Genomic DNA, 17,225 nt, shown 5'->3' with positions numbered 1-17,225 from the left:
TTTTATCAGGTAAAAAATGTATTGTGGGAAAAATGTGGTAGGCTGTGCACTTGAGAAGGATGTTGCTCACATAAGGGCCGGTGGCGGGCTCTTGTGAGGACAGTAACGAATCTTTGGGTTATTTAAAAAACGGGTATTATTTTTACTATCTTAACGACTATCAGCTTCTCAGGGAGAACTCTGCTGTATGGAGTTAGTTACTTTGTGTAACGCCGTAATGTAGATAAATAAGCCTAATATTAAATTGTACCGTCACACATTTATTTATTTTCTCAAATGAGATGCAGATTTATCTAACATACACGAATGAAGTCAAGAGTTTATTAAAGATGTTCAATATAAAAATATTGAATTTAAATAATTTTATTTAATTTAATGAAAACACGGGAATAGAACTGGTTCCTTGGTTAATAATAGTGTGTACCTGTGTTTTCAGATGTTGAGATGGAGAGGTGTGTTTGTGTGTGTTGCAGGTGTGCGGGAAGGTGTTCGGGAACGCTTCTGCCCTCGCCAAACACAAGCTGACGCACAGCGACGAACGGAAATACGTGTGCAGCATGTGCGGGAAGGCGTTCAAACGACAGGACCACCTGTAAGTCTGCCGGGGCAAACAGAACCCCCGTACAGAGGTTTGGTGTAGCAAATGGGCGGCTATGTAATACGGATTCGTGCATTAGAACTGAAATCATTTTGCTTGGGACCGGATCCAGTGAAACGCTTTGGTATTAGACTTTGAGATCTGTTACCAAAAAGACGTAAAATCTGTATTCTATTTTCCATCGGTCTGCCGTTAGTATCCTTTGTTCGGTTTTAATAGGCGGTGGATGGAAATAACTTTAAATATTTCTTGCAGAATAAATGATAAAAATGGGTTTAGTATATTATGATCAGATTCCATTTATGCGGAATAAAACTTTTTAACAGTGTCTGTTTCATATGCCTGAGACTACTGTAATACACATATTTGTTGGTAGGTATGTGATAACCCTACGAGCTCAAAGAGAAAAATTTCAGTCAGTCATGTAAAGGTGTTTGCAGTACATCGAAACATAAATCTTGGAAGAGATATTGCATAATTCAGTAAAATATGTACGTTTTACTGATTAGCATGTAGGGAAGTGTGGTAATTATTTGTTCCCTTCTATACACAGAATGTTATGAACTAAGCGTATACTTTTTCGTGGGTACTTTGTTTTGTCGAAGTTTAACCAGACGTCGATTGCAATTTGACAGTAAATTACCTTTGCATTTAAGGAGGTATCATTAACTAGCCCATGAACTAATACCGGTGCCATGACTACAGGTATAATTACCATCACTCCACAGCAGTTGGCGATAAAATGCTTATACTTAAGATATGTCAAGCATTAACTTCAGGACACAAAGAATTTAAACGGAGATTTATTTTTTATTGTAGAAATGGACACATGTTGACGCATCGTAACAAGAAACCGTACGAGTGTAAGGCAGAAGGCTGTGGCAAATCGTACTGCGACGCCAGGTCCTTACGGCGTCACACGGAGAATCACCACACGAACAATACCGCCTCCAGTTCTGCTCAGGCAGCTAGCAATGCCTCAACCACGACGTCGGGCTCCGGTAGCACCGGCAGTTCCGACGATGCCTCACCACTGGCCTCATCGTGCATCCAGTATGCGCCACCTCCGCAGCAACAGCAGACCCCAACAGCGCCACCGCCTCCGTATCCCGCGACGTCTTCGCCATCCACTACCACGACCTCTGCTGCCACGGCTGCTAGCAGTAGTAGTGGAACAAAACAGGCCCCAAGCCAATTGCAACAGTTGTTAGCAAGCGAACCCGTCTCGGCAACCCCGGCGAGTACCACCTCCTCCACCAAGGTGAGTCCACGTTTAAAACCACGTATTCTTCTTACTTACAGTTCCGATTCGATGGTCAGAGACAGAAATTTCTCGTGTAAAACCTGTTACTAAATGATTTATCTTTGGGCACATAACCCACTGTTGTCGTCCAAGATACTTTGACACTTATTAGACTGTCCGACGTTTAGGATCGACATTTTTCGAATTTGAAGTTCAGTTTCGATGGTCGGAGTACTGTAAAGCCAGTTTATTAATCGGTTACTCGTTTTGGTTCGTGAACCTTTGTCGTGGTGGAAAATACTTCGACATTTTAGAGGAGTTTACTGTCTCCGTTTCTGTTATCATTGTGTAGATAACACGTTGCTCATTTTTGTCCATGTTTTGAACGACAAATAAGTTAGTATTTAGTTTGTGAAGTCCTGAATCCTGTTTCAGCTGAATATTTCGTGTTTATTAAATGATCTTCAAAATTCTTTCATGATCTGAACAACGATATTAATGAAGCTGGATCAAAAAAAACGATGTTTTATAATTGGTGATTCTTTTGGTTCCATTCAAAGCAAGAAATTTCTTCACAAGCTGAGCGACTTCTCTGGGACGCTGTTCTACATAATTAGTTATACGCCTGTTTCACGTCGTACAAGGACGAGTTAACATGACAGTAATGCTATTGACGTCAATAAAAGGATTTTAATAATTTAGACTTAGTTGGAGATACTTTTGAACTTAAGGCTTTAGATTACCTCACGCGGGAGAAGGTGGTATAATTTTAATTGAGCAGAAATAGAGGTACAAGGAAGATGTTTCACTCCACTTAATTAGTGTGTCATACACATCTTTCTAAATTATTTATTGTCGACTGCACTTTTATGGTGACGAGCGCTCAGTTCTTTGTTTATAGCCTTGCTGTTCGTAACAATTTATCGGCCTGGAAAGAAACTACAAAAGGAGTTGGAGGTGGGAAAGGTGTGATGAAAAGTACAGTAGGAGAGACGTTGAGGCGTTTTTAGTTTTTATATTAGCACTGTGAGGCATGCAGTGCAGCGTGGAATTTGGGTTCCATCTCAGCATTTGGTCTAGAACCGATGAAAATCACTGATATCCTTAATCGAGTTGGCCAATCGCAGGACCTTCCGTATGCGTGCTGACATTTAAATACACGAGTCCTGACGGTAGTACATAAACGTTCTCTCGCAGAAGTTAAAAGGCATGGAATTTTTGGACTATGAACGATAGATAATCTTATCAGAAGGAGTTGGCTCATTTATCGTGCATACTTCTCTCGGTCTGCCACCCGCAAAATACGCAAATTTCTTAGCAATAATAAGAAACGTAACCTTATATATTCTAATTGGAGTGAGAAAATACGCATATTATTTGAATATGTGTATTAAATGACTGGGAGGTCCGTTTAAAATACATGGCGTGTGATGTACTCTAATTCAGCACAACGTAAAAGCTTGTTCCCATTTTGCAATGAACAATTCAATTGTAATCCCTTGTAATGAGATTCCCTGCGTTGATAGTCGCTATATTCCAGTGAATGGGGCACAGACTGAAATTGCTAGAATGGCGCGACAGTAAAATGCAACAGAAATCTAAGTAGCAGGAAATTGAATCATCCCGTGAAAGCCGATCTGTATCCTTCAGCACACAATAACAAAAAGACGTTTCAATTAATTATCAGCGAATAACAAAGTGTCGTGTGGCAGTGACTAGTTAGAGGTCACGCGTTAATTAATTTCATTGTTATTTTATATAAATCAACCCTATGGAAGGAATGTATTTTATGAAGGGGCATGGCCGAATTCCAATCATAGGATCGACTGGCCTCACAAAATTTTAGTGGTTTAACTCAGCTCAAGTAGCCAGATGAAGAGACTGTAGGTCTGTCTCGGAGTAGATAACGGATAATTCCCTCCCAGAAATTTTCACATCTTACCCAGTGACACATGATATTTTCAGTTCATAGACACGACATCATTTATAATTTCTGGAAAGGGATATGAATTTTCTTCCAATTTTACTTTTCTATTTTAATTTTTCTTCTATTTTTGTCTTTCTTTAAGTCTGTATTTCATTTATTTCTGTGTTGTTTCTTCCTGTATTGAAATTTCTTTCTATCATTATGTCAAGTAATGAAAATATCTGCTATGTACCTGTAACTTTCTGTCTTCGTCCACAGCGCTTTCTTTCTTTCTTTCTTTCTTTCTTTCTTTCTTTCTTTCATGCCTTAATTTCTCTCGCTCTCTTCCTTCTTCTATTTGTCTTTCTTTCTGTCTCTTTCTCTGTCTTAATTTGCATTTGTTTATGTATCTATTAATTCCATTCTTGCTGCGATAATATATGAACAATTTGAAGTAAAACTTGTTTCGTGTTTGTTTTAACATTTTTAAATGACAAGATTATATAAATGTATTTTCCCGAACTGGTTCCTCATCAAATCAGGACATCACAAATTCGACTCAATAAAATCTTCTCGGGCGATCAGCCACGTCAATTGGTTAAAAGAAGAAACCGACGTTTCAGAGACCATCTCTGTCCCTATTACAGGGTTCTGATGTATACACAGACAGACTCCTTTAACAAACCGCTAAGAGCTGCCTGTGGTCATGATGCGTAGTGCTTGTGAAAATTATTTACGATTTGTTTAACGAAGCACTGTGTGGTTGCGTAACTAACGGTCTCTGCGATTGATTGCGACCCTGTCCAATATCCAAGCGGGTGTGAGAGCCTGCGTTGGGTTCAGACTACTCTAATTATTTCGTGATTGCCGTTCGCACCTGTGGGAAACCTCCGACATTGCCCTGAAATCAGTGACGATTGCTTCCTCCCCACTTCAGAATTCATGAATCACGTAATTTAATAACGCCGGTGTCTCACAGCTGTTATGCCAGTGGATCTAAGCCTTTTGGTGCTTGGGGAATTAATTTATTTTGCAGTACACTAAAACTAGAGGATAGAATTAAAATTTCGTTGTCCGCGACACTGAGTGGAGGTGACCGGTTAGCTTCACTCGCCGGCGTCTTTACCCCAGAAGAAGAGCCCTTGTGACCCATAGGATAGGTGACTCTTGAATCAAAATGAGCGTTACACAAAATCGTAGTATGTATTTATGATCTGATTACACGTGACCAAAGTCTGAAATATCAAAGGGAAACAAACGTGTGTCTGTAGCGTGGACACGTCAGTATGACTTTTCGCTCAATTAAAAAATTGTCATAATAATTCAGGACGTCTTTGGTTCAAATCTCGGCGCGACTGTGAGTTTTTAATTTTTCGTTCAGCCTGTGCCTTTTGCCCCCTAATTCATTAATCATTAATCAGCCTACCTTAGGCGCTACAAATTCATTGCAGTCGTGAAGCCTCCAATATAATTGCGTTAATAAGGAATTGATGAAAAATACTTTTTATTTTATGACGTAACTGATAAGAAACTTTCATATGAGTCTTACATATTGTTACTAACGATGGAAATGTTTGCATGAATTAGAAATGAAGACAAGCTGAGTGCTTGAAGGCCAAGTTAATTGTTGTAACCCACGTGAGGGAAATATAGAGAACACCGAAAACGTTCCTGGCCACTCAGAAACACGTGCAGACGCAGAGCTAAGTGTTTCGTGCCCTGCTGGTGTTTCTTTCCGGGCGAACATTGACTAAAATATCTAATTTGTTCTCTAAAACTAAATTAGTGGGCGTGTGTACGCTTGTAACTCCGAAACGGATTCACTAATTTTTACCAGATTTGGTATGCTTATTCCTTGAGACCAGGAAGAGATTTTAAAGATGTCAGAAGTCCTGGAAAGGTGTCCTGTGTTCACGTCCCTGCGAAAATTATTTCTGTAGTTTGGAAACTAGCCACGACAAATTTACTATCTACCCATTAACATTTCCGTCTATGAATCAGATGTTTGGACTGCTTTTAAATTAAGTTTCATGTAGTATAAATGTAATATTCATATCTGAAAGCTTATACAGTTAAATTATACTTCCAATTGTATTTTTATTACTCTACGAAGACGTGAGCCAGGAAATATCTACGGATTATTTTACTGTTTAAATTTAATGACTGATGTTATATTATTATCGCAGACGTTTTTAGATTATTATTGTAAAATCTGTCCCACTATACGCCATGTAGGCGCTTGTGGGGAGAGCCGGTATAGCTCCTACTCATTCTTGACCTCAGCACTAGATGGGGGTGAGTGGTTAGCGTCACGCCTCGTTCGCGCTTTACCCCCTGGAAAGGATCCGGATACCCATTGGATAGGAGGCTGGGTGGACCCCAGATCCGGTGTGGACGCAGAGGCTAGAGGAAAAATCCCGTTCGTCCAGAAGCTACGCTGGCCTCCATAGATTGTACGGTGTATTTATAATTGATAAATCGTTATTATGCGTAGTAAATTCCATTGATGATTTTTAACTGTATGCTGTACCTTCTTAACGTTTTGTGTATTTGTTTATTTGTGCATACACTTATTGTTTTTCCAAGCGAATATTATTTATCCGGATTAGTAGCTTTTCAATTAACCTCCTCTCCTCCGAGCCCCGTTTATACCAGATAAGCCGTAGTCCACGGTTATAATGCTATTACGCTGTAGCTAATTATTCACTGTGATCTCTGTGAGTCCTGTCCTCCAGCCTTTAGTTTTATAAGGCCTAATTAACTAGATGGGTGTTAACGAATTGTGAACTAAACGTCCGCCCACTGATTATAATTAGGATATGTTATACCCTTTTGGACGCGCCTTATCCATGTATCATGATACTCGTAAATGACTGCGAACGTTCACTAGTGAGCAGTGGCAGAAGATTTTACGTGTAGTGCAATGCTGTACTAGAATTTATTAAAAGAAAGTAGTTCTGAGATAAAATGTGCATATTCCGGTAGATACTGCTGTGATAGTACCAGTAACATAAAACCGTATATTTTCAGACGTTATCAAATACAATTTATGATATGTATGTACTCTGAAAGTTGTGTTCAAAACAATTGAAGTTAATTTGATTGTCAGTGATATCTGAATATGTGATTTTCATACTTACCGACATTTTTAGAGGAAGGTTTTTATATTCTTTGTTTCGGATGTTACCAGCATCCATTCGTTCTGTGCTATATTTCGTTTCGTTATTGCAGGTCGTCTATAAACTACGACGTGATCAATGGCGAACAATAAATTCACTGATTGATACATTAAACTACCACAGTTATAACTTCGTCATCAGTTGTGATGTAATATTAGTCATTAGTAAGTAATTCGTATCTGATTGATGCTTCAGTTTAATATCACTCGCCATTCAAGAAATAAAGCCGTATTTTGACATTACATCAAACTGTAGTTTAATGTCATAACGAGGTTATCAAATGTCCCTTCCTTCTCCCATGGAAGTTATTCGATGAGCTAAATGGGTAGGCTATATATTATAGTAAGTAAATTCTTTCTGCGTTTCGACATCGGTTGTATAAGTAAGCGTAATATTATATGGAATAATTTAATTCTCAATGTAATAGGATTTTGATTTTAGGTTGTTGGCATGTGCATATTCAGCATAGTTAATTTACTTTACTTTTTAACTACCTCAAGTAATTGGTGTAGAAATTCTTGATCTTGATTGTTTTTAAACACTAGCTCAAAGTGCTCCTTTCGTCTATCAATTTCTGTTGATATTTAATACATTTAAAAAGGCCAACATTTATTATTTCATTTCTTTCTTAATGCATTTTTCATAATTACCTACGCATCGAACATGAAATTTTCTATGCAGCTGAATATACCTCGTTAAATAAACTAATAAAGAATTAGTAACACGGTCGAAATGGGGCGCGTTAGCTATACAGTATAAACATGATATAGCAAGTCACGTGATCGACTCTCCGACCTACTATTCTAACTAAATTTATCCAGGATGTTTCTCATTCCCTTCAGATGTATCATCTCAGGGAACTAAGGACCACAAATAATCTTTTATTTACCGTTAATATTATATTTTATTGATATGGCAGATACATTGTTTGGTATGTTTCATTTTGTTCTAAATGCCAATTACTTATAAATTCGATTTTGAACACAAACGAATTAAATAGAATGTCAAAAGAGTGAGAACGCAATGAATTACGAGTGAATGGACAAGGGTACTCTATTTTTTAAGTGCACGTATTTTTAAGTCCATCTTTTTCGATTTAAGTACCACGTGGATCGTGATGTTTGTTAATAAAGTACCTTACAAAAACGTTTTTTATTATATCACTAATTTCATCTTAATAGCTACAAGTATGTGTTGTAAACGTACGCAAGTTAGATGACTATCCAGCACACCAAAATTGCTGAATGTCACATTCAGGCTCTTCTAAATATGTGTTAAAATGTTGTCATTCTCCCGACCAATAGTATCAAAGCCTTCTGGCTGTTTATAATAAATTATTCTCGGGCTGTCAGCCGTGTAAGGTGGCTTAATGAAGAAAACAACAACTTTTCGAGATCCATCTTCCTGTCTGCACCCTGAGGACGAGGACGAAGATGGTTCTCGAAACGTTGGTGTTTTCTCTGCACCCTGGAGACGAGGACGAAGATGGTTCTCGAAACGTTGGTGTTTCTCTGCATCCTGAGGACGAGGACGAAAATGGTTCTCGAAACTTTGGTGTTTTTTCTGCACCCTGAGGACGAAGATGGTTCTCGAAACGTTGGTGTTTCTCTGCATCCTGAGGACGAGGACGAAGATGGTTCTTGAAACGTTGGTGTTTTCTTCATTAAGCCACCTTACATTGCTGGTAGCCCGAGAAGAATTTTTCACACAAATTCGCCGTGGAAGCTTCAGATGATAGCTTCTGGCTGTCCTTTCATACTCGTTTTTAGTTTTCGACCTGATTTGAACGCTGTATAAGCTATGTTGTTTGTTACCCAGGAGAAAATCTATGACCTTACAAACCCACGCAGAGGTCCATTGGCGCAAAATTTGTAGCGAAAAATTTGTCATTTGAAACTTCTTTTTAAAAGGCTACATTATACAGAGTTAAATCCGTATATTTTTAATAATGTCCTTCAAATGTTCAAGGTCAACGCTATTCTTCAGAGTAACAAACAAGTAACTCCTGCTTTTTACGTAAGTGTTTTATGTCTCGTCTACACGTATGCCGGGAAGGGTGCACGCAATTTCGAGGGACATGCTATATTTTTCGATCGTAGAAGTGATGCCAACGATAAGCACTTATATTGCTTATTACTAAGTTGTTGTTTCTGGTAGCCTGCATTTTTAATACAGGAGAGGACATTAATCAAAGCTCATATACGTTTTACCTACAAATTAGAACATTTCTACTGTGATGAAGCCTTATCGGGCTGTAGAATGATACTTTGACGTTTCGGGTACTCTCCATAATGTGATGAGTGACACAAGTTGGGCTATATATGTATACGTGCGTTATAAAATGTCATTACAGACAGGAACAACTAAATGTTTAAGGAATGATATTTGCTGTGACTATGACAAGATAAAGATAACATGGAAATATTTCAGGTCTTTCTTCTGTTTCTGTTTCTTTGCCCTTTTCCTCCAGCTTATGACGTACAGTCATCGAAAGATCTCCCTGGTTTTAAAGTTTAACATCGCATTGTATTTGAGGCATATAATATGTGTGTGTGAAATGTTCAGTAAATCACAATTTACGTTCCTTGCCTGTTGCACATGCGCATTTAACTCTGTCAGTGCCAGTAATGTACCCAACACATGCACCTACATGCCACATTCGTGCGTGGACTAACATCAGTCTACGGCCAGCATCCACTCAGTTATAATTCGTGCATATATTATGGGCACATACATTCACGCACATGGGGCTTACGTTCATAAATAGACGTAGTTACCTGAGTAAATACATGCTCGCACATATTTGATATGTAGGAATAAGTTGCTGGTACCGATATGGGTTTGTACTCGGAATTTAGAAACGTCGGTATTTTTGTGAAAATTTTTGTATTCGACACGACATTTCACTGTGGAGTTATCCGTGATATGAACAGAGCAGAAATCCCAAAGCCCTAGACGGTCGAAAATAAATGTTATGAGGAAATGTTTCGAATCTACTTCATTACCTGTGGCTGCATTTGTTTGTCGCTCGAACGAGGCTGCAGTAGAGACAAGGCGTCGCTCCTGTGATTTTTGAGAACTAGGGGCGTCGCCCCCGAAGAAGGGGACAGACTGTGAGGCATAGAGCACGCCTGTCTATGAGCTTACAAAATGTGTGTTGTATAAAATCAGATAAAACACTAAATTGTTTGCTCCATTTCAGAATTTGTTATTTTACTTGGTCGTTACATTATTAATTTACGACGGTTTTTGAAAGACATTTTAAAAGTTTTTATTAAAGGTTTTACATACAACGGAAATAAGAACTTAGTTTAATTTTCGACGTCTTTGTTAAGGGGGAGGAGCCAGTATCTATAATTGTGCACACTTCTTGATAATTTTATCGTTCGAGGAAAGTTTACATTAAGTAACAACGAGAACAGTCTTGCATCGGGATTTTTGGACTACATGTCTGCTGTCTGATAAGATTCTTCACGGGAGACAGATTAATGTTCACGGCGACAGCTCAAGCAGGCACCTCCAATGTGGTTTAATTAATGGTATTTAAATAATGATTCGGAGCCAACACCACCGTTATAAGCTCGTTTGTTGTGCAGGCTTCCAGCAGCGCCCAACCTGTAAACAATGACGGCCTAACGAAACAGCAACTGGACCTCATCCACCAGATCATGCAACAGACACAACAGCAAGCAGCAGCTCACCAGAAACAGCAAAACAGCAACAGCTCCACGAAAAACAATGTCGCCTCCAGCAGTACAACGAGCAGTGTGAAGACAGTGACGTCAAATAAGTCCAGGACGTGGGCTGTGCAGGTAGGGCGTACGCTGGATGCATTCTAAACACGATGGCTGCAGCGAACACTAACAACTGGAATTAATACGAAATAATAATTTACATTTAAAAACTAAGGCTGATCGTTAAAACTGGGGTCCATTTCATTTCAAGTTTGGCATTGGTTTATAATTTCTGTCGGTTGTGATGTAACTGAAACGATTAGCTGTCGGCCGGGTTGCCATCTTAGAGGTGTATGTAGTCGGGGGATTTTGCACATTCACGCACGCGCACACACAGAAATATTCTCGTTTCTGTTATTTCTCTTAAAATTGGTTTCAACAAAAAAATTATGAACATATATTACCAAGTTACAGTCGCCTGCAAAAGTCGTTGTTAGATCTACACGTCTTTTTTTCTAGATTTGACGTTCTTCGTTTAATTGTAGCCGGCAGTTTTCCACAGCGACAGATACTGACAACGTTAATAAATCATGCTTTCTTATACCAGTTAAATATTTTTCATCACATAGAATGACACATTGTAACAGAAAAAGTACGCGGGCCGCATAAAACACATCGGCGTGCCCCGGATTGGGATCCATTAATGTGAATGGTTTTGGTTTTTCCCCAACAATAATGCATTAATTAGGTATTTTGCAGATACTGTTCAAAGGTTGGTATTATATTCACGCAGCACAAGTCGAGCCATCTAGCAGGCAAGTCTGAAGCTGAGTCTCTGTGGCGCCGCCGCGTAGGATTCGAAGACCAAGTAACTGCATAATCCGCCAGGAGGTTAGGCGTGGTGTCTGATATTTTACAAATACCGGCATGCACTGTTGATTTTAATTCATTGGCACAAATTCCCTACAACCATGTCATGTTTTATAAAAAGAAAAAATTGACATAGGTTAGAAAATTTAGGGGATTTTGTTCCTTAAAGTGGTTAAATAAGAACTGTTTCTTACGTTTATAAAAACTGTTACAACTTTGCTAAATTTAGAAATCACGTCGTCAGCTGGTGACCCCTTTCTAAAGATCAGCCAAATTAAAAAAAGAAACTATAACCAAATATTTATTTTAGCCGTTCATAAAACCTAACAAAATAATATTAAAACTAATTTGCTATTAAGAGACTTATTTCTTACTTACTTCTAAGCATTCGAAAATATCTAATCGGGCCTCTGATGATTTTTCGTAGTTTTCATCTGCCTCCACGCACGTTTTTTTTACGGTACCGATACTGGGCGGTCTTTCTTGGCTTGTTATGTATAAACATATCGAATTTATGAGATTATTAACTCTCCTACACGATGGAAGATTAATCATACGATTTGCTTTATGCTCATTAATTTACAAATTATTGCGTTACAACATGTTACAGCTAGTCTACTATATAATATGACCTTATAAAGTATAACAACTGTTAATACGTTATTAGCAGTTATTTTAATCTGTTTATCTTTATGACACAAATATTTAAATGGATTACCTGTCTCAGAAAGCCCTCTTACTCTGAAGTAGACTGAGATATTTACGTATGATAGTATGTATTGTTTCCCGCATACAAACGGACCAGCAAGGTTATGGGTGTTGAACACTCCCGCTACCGATCACATATGAGTGGGAAGCATACTTCCCGTTAAACACAAAATGTGTTTTGGGACCAGTAATTTTAGTTGTAATGTGTTGAGGTTGATGAGAGAGCTATCGTTCCTACGATGTTTCGTGTTTTACATCAAGAACTTAAACCTTACCACGCCAAACAAGACCGTAATTAAATGGCTGGAGTGCCTTCGTCGTTCGTATCCGAGATATTAATCAATTGTGTTACTACATGAAACTTCCCTCGGATGACGGAGAAGAAAAATGACAACAGCTATGAATAATCAGATCTCTTAGCCGGCTGACAGCCTCGCCTTGGCGTTGTTTCACGCCGCGGGCAAACAGGACACTGAAATATGAATACATGAATGCATAAATTCACGCGAATTTCTCTGTTATCACTGTATTTTCAGATCTGCGGTGAATATGTTGTTTTTAAGAACAGATGTTTAAAGGAAATCTTATAAAATTAACTCCAAATTCACATTCAGATTGTACTCATTCAGTTCTAAATTTGTAAGCAAATGGAACTTATCAACGCCAGCTCAAGTCTTTGGTACGAGCTACAAAGTTCCTCAATTTGCTGTATTTGACCCTAAGAATTAATTGGTTTATCTTTAAGTACCATTCGATAACTTACTCTTGGGAGGGGGCTGAGTAAAACAAAAATAAACCTCAGGATAGCTGATCCTTGGTTTAGTAATTAAACCCAGAACTTTATTACATAACAGGAGTGCTAGTCGCTCTAACACGACGTTGAGTACTATACACAGCTTGCAGTTACTGATGTCAGTACAACCTCTCACCAAGACACCTTCAAAGGTTCTTAGTACCTGCCACTGCCAACCCCAGGACAGTTAAATCATTGACTTATTTATTGAAGGTTAAATTACTGGTAGGGCAAACTTACTTAGCTTCCATTGCAAACAGTGGAACTCCATAGCTTGTATAGTAAGGACCAGATTAATTGCGAGTTCTGGGCGCGGGGGTGAAGAGCAAGGTGATAAGCACTGCGCGCGCACCTCCACGCTTTTTCTACCTGTTCTACCCGGCCGTTCTGTGCACCGACCAGGCCGTGCCGAGTGCAACTCTCTACAGCACTAGGGAGCTCAGCTAACAAGTGATTTTGTCTCTACTCTAACTAACTAACTAACTAGATGGCTTACCGAACCCGAAGGTTCATCACCGAATTAACCAAAGCCCTCCACCGGACCCTGTCCTGGGCCAACAAAATCCAGTTTCCTTCAACTCCTATCTCCCATAGATCCCGCCTGAGATTATCCTCCCATCTACGTCTAGGTCTCCCCAGCGGTCTCTTCCCTTCAGGTTTCCCAACCAGTACCCGGTGCACACCTCTTGTCCCATCCATGCGCGCTACATGTCCCGCCCATCTCACTCTTCTCGACTTAATCACCCTCACAATACTGGGGGAGCAGTACAGATTTTTAAGCTCGTCATTGTGCAGTTTTCTCCACGCCCCATCGTCTTCCCTCTTAGGCCCAAATATCCCCCTCAACACCCGATTCTCAAACACCTGCAATCTGTGTTCCTCCCTCTGAGTGAGAGACCATGTTTCGCACCCATACAAAACAACAGGCAAGATTATTGTTTTGTATACTTTAATTTTCAGGTTCTTAGAAATCAGACGGGAAGACAAAATATTTTGGACTGAGAAGTAGCAAGCATTTCCGGAATTTAGTCTCCTCCTAACTTCCTCACAAGTATCATTTTGATTTGTTATTGTTGTTCCCAAATATTTGAACTTTGTAACCCTTTCAAAGGATTTATTAGCTACCCTAAGATAATTTTGCCCGCCTGTCTTCTGATGACGAGATACTAACATGTACTTAGTTTTTTCTGAATTTACTTCCAGCCCCACTTGTCTACCAGCCTCTAGTAAAACTTCTGCGTTCCTCTTTATTGTATTTATATCGTCCCCCAATAAATTAACATCATCAGCATATGCCAATAGCTGATGTGTCCCGTTCAATTGCAAACCCTCCTGCCTACCTTGGACCTTCCTGATGGCGTATTCTAGCGCAAAGTTAAAGAGCAAGGGAGACAAAGCATCTCCTTGTTTTAGACCGTTCTTGATGAGGAATGTCTCAGATACATATTTACCTACTCGAATTTTGCTGCAGGTTTCATTTAAGCACATTTTTATTAGACCCACTAGCTTCTTTGGTATACCAAATTCAATAAGAATATTATATAGCACTTCTCTCTTCACAGAGTCATAGGCTTTTTTGAAATCTATAAATAACTGATGTACAGTCCCACCGAACTCCCATTTTTTCTCTAGTATCTGACGAATGCAAAAGATCTGATCAATCGTTGATCTGTTTCGTCTGAACCCACACTGATGATCCCCAATAGTTTCATTCGCATATGGGGTTAATCTTGCCAAAAGAATGTTGGATAGAATTTTGTATGAGGTTGATAGCAGCGATATTCCTCGGTAATTACCACACTCAGTCTTGTCCCCCTTCTTATAAATAGGAATAATTATGGATTCCTTCCATTGATGTGGCATCTCTTCCTTATCCCAAATTAACTGAATAAGCTTATGGATCCTCATATGCAACCCTTTGCCACCTGCTTTAATTAATTCGGCCGGAATCTGATCAATTCCTGGAGATTTATAACTTTTCAACTTCCCAATGGCTAGTTCCACTTCATCTAAGCTAGGTTCTGGCACCAACAGTTCAGCTGTATGCATTTTAATCTGTCTAATATCACCAGTATTATGAACATTTAAGAGCTCGCTAAAGAAATTTTTCCACCTATTCACAATTTTTATTGGATCTGCAAGCAAATTGCCACTATCATCCTTTACCAAATTAGTCTGGGGTTGATATCCTTTCTTAAAGTTATTAATGCCTCTGTACAGGTCTCTGATGTTTTTTTCCTTATTATTTGTCTCAAGTTCAGCAATTTTGCCCTTCAGGTATTCCCTTTTCTTAGTCCTAAAGGTTCTACTAGCCTCACGTCTCACGTTACATAGATTATCCGCATTTGTTTTGTTTGGGTTCTGCAACCATTGAAATTTTGTTTGCTTCCTTCGATCTATTAATTTTGAACATTCTTCATCAAACCACGGTTTATTTTGCTTTCTCCTGTAGTATCCTAGTTTCTCTTTTGCTGAAATTTTGATGCAGTTTCTGACATTTTCCCACTCCCTGTTGATGTCCACACTTTCATTATCCTCATTTGTCTCTAAAATTTGAAACCTATTCGAAATTTCAACTTGATATTGTTCCTTTGCCTCTCCCTCACTTAATTTTTTCAAATCAAATCTTTCTGTGTCAAAATTTTGTTTAGTTCGTCTACTTACTGAAAGCCGCTCCCTCACTTTTGCTACCACCAGATAATGATCAGTGTCGCAATCTGCTCCTCTGAATGATCTCACATCAATTACATTTGTCTGCCTTCTCTTATCTACTAAAACATGATCTATTTGATTGTGTGTTCTGCCATCTGGGGAAGTCCAAGTGTATTTATGAACATCACGGTGTGGAAATTTTGTACTTTTTACAATTAAATCTTTTGACGTAGCGAAGGTCACTGCTCTGACGCCATTATCATTACTAAGTGCATGGAGACTCTCGCTGCCTATTGTGGGTTTGAAGACATCCTCCCTCCCAATTTTTGCATTGAAATCTCCTAGCAGAATTTTCATGTGATACTTGCCAAATGTATCAAATACTGATTCCAATTCTTCATAAAAGCTATCCTTGATATCATCGCTTTTGTCTTCAGTTGGGGCATGAACATTAAGGACAATGATGTCGCACCAACGTCCTTCCAAAATTACGTAAGACAACCTGTCACTAACAAATTCTACTCTCTTAACTGCTGCCCTAATTCTGCTATGAACAAAAAAACCCGTCCCTAGCTGATGATTGTCATTCCCCTTTCCATAGAAAAATGTAAAATTGTCCACTGGGATCGTGCCCTCCCCCTCCCATCGCACTTCCTGCACTGCCACTAAGTCTAACTTATAATTCCCTAATTCCCTACACACTGATTTCAGTGCCCCAGCCCTATAGAGGCTCCTAATGTTCCAGGTACCAAATCTCATGTCCTTTTTCAATTGCCGTGGTCGTGCCAAAGAGTCCGTCCTGATCCGAGGCTTGGTTGATTTTTTCGTAACACATATTTTTTTTTAAAGGTGAAAGGTTGTTAGCCCTACACCCAACCCCCAACCTGGAGGACCAGGGTATCACTCTTAGTCTAGCGCATCTCCTTAGACCTGTCCGGCTTGGGTGACCCTACCATGAGCCGAAGCTCAGGCCGGCATAGCCCTAAGGGTCATTTGAGCACGCAAGCCTCCTCACCCGGCAGATTGCCTTCGACAAGGTGGTGATACCTTCGAGAAGGTGGAAGACATACCATAATTATAATATTAAATTAGATTGTATGGGAATATGGATTTATTTGACTTGGGTTCGGACCATTGCCGGATTCTTGTGAACACGGTAATAAACTCTTAATTCGCGTGAAAGGTCACTAAATCCGTAACTAGATGTCGGACTATTCGATTCTCGGAAAGGACTCTACTTCATGGAGTTTAGTTATAAGGGTCGTATAATTTCGTTTTCTTTTTCGTTATTTGTACTACGAACTCTGTTACATTCATTGAATTTAACATGAAGACAGAAATTGATGACTTTCGTTTCTGTGTCCAAGAAAAGGAATTTGTTTCCATTTTGCGCTAAACACGGACGTATCCGCTTCAATTCTTATGTTTCGAATGACGTCTGGATGTTTTCAGAAAAATTACTTAGAACTCTGTAGAACTCAGGACATAACTTTTACCTAATCCTAAAATTCGCCAGACTATTATCTAAATTATTGTGTCAAAAAATAAAAATAAAAACATCTCGATTTTAGAAGACATTGTGTGAAATATGAACAATAAACA

At 39.1% G+C, this 17,225-nt stretch overlaps 1 protein-coding gene across 13 annotated transcripts in view; it reads left to right on the top strand.

Annotated features, from left to right (window-relative positions):
- Nucleotides 1-17,225, top strand: part of LOC110830769 (uncharacterized) — a 1,002,197-nt gene that overhangs the window by 870,061 nt on the left and 114,911 nt on the right. For all 13 annotated transcript variants that reach the window (XM_087348624.1, XM_087348625.1, XM_087348627.1 and 10 more), the window contains 3 exons: nucleotides 474-592; nucleotides 1,418-1,859; nucleotides 10,523-10,738. In XM_087348624.1, the coding sequence (XP_087204750.1) occupies nucleotides 474-592; nucleotides 1,418-1,859; nucleotides 10,523-10,738 (777 nt within the window). The remainder of the gene's footprint in view (nucleotides 1-473; nucleotides 593-1,417; nucleotides 1,860-10,522; nucleotides 10,739-17,225) is intronic.

The sequence above is a fragment of the Zootermopsis nevadensis genome, unplaced genomic scaffold (assembly GCF_977971745.1).
Source record: "Zootermopsis nevadensis isolate Lab colony 2312 unplaced genomic scaffold, Znev_1.0 Znev_ptg000013l, whole genome shotgun sequence".
Lineage (NCBI taxonomy): Eukaryota > Metazoa > Arthropoda > Insecta > Blattodea > Termopsidae > Zootermopsis > Zootermopsis nevadensis.
The sequence above is the reverse complement of the archived record's forward strand: the minus strand, read 5'-3'. Positions and strand labels throughout refer to the sequence as shown.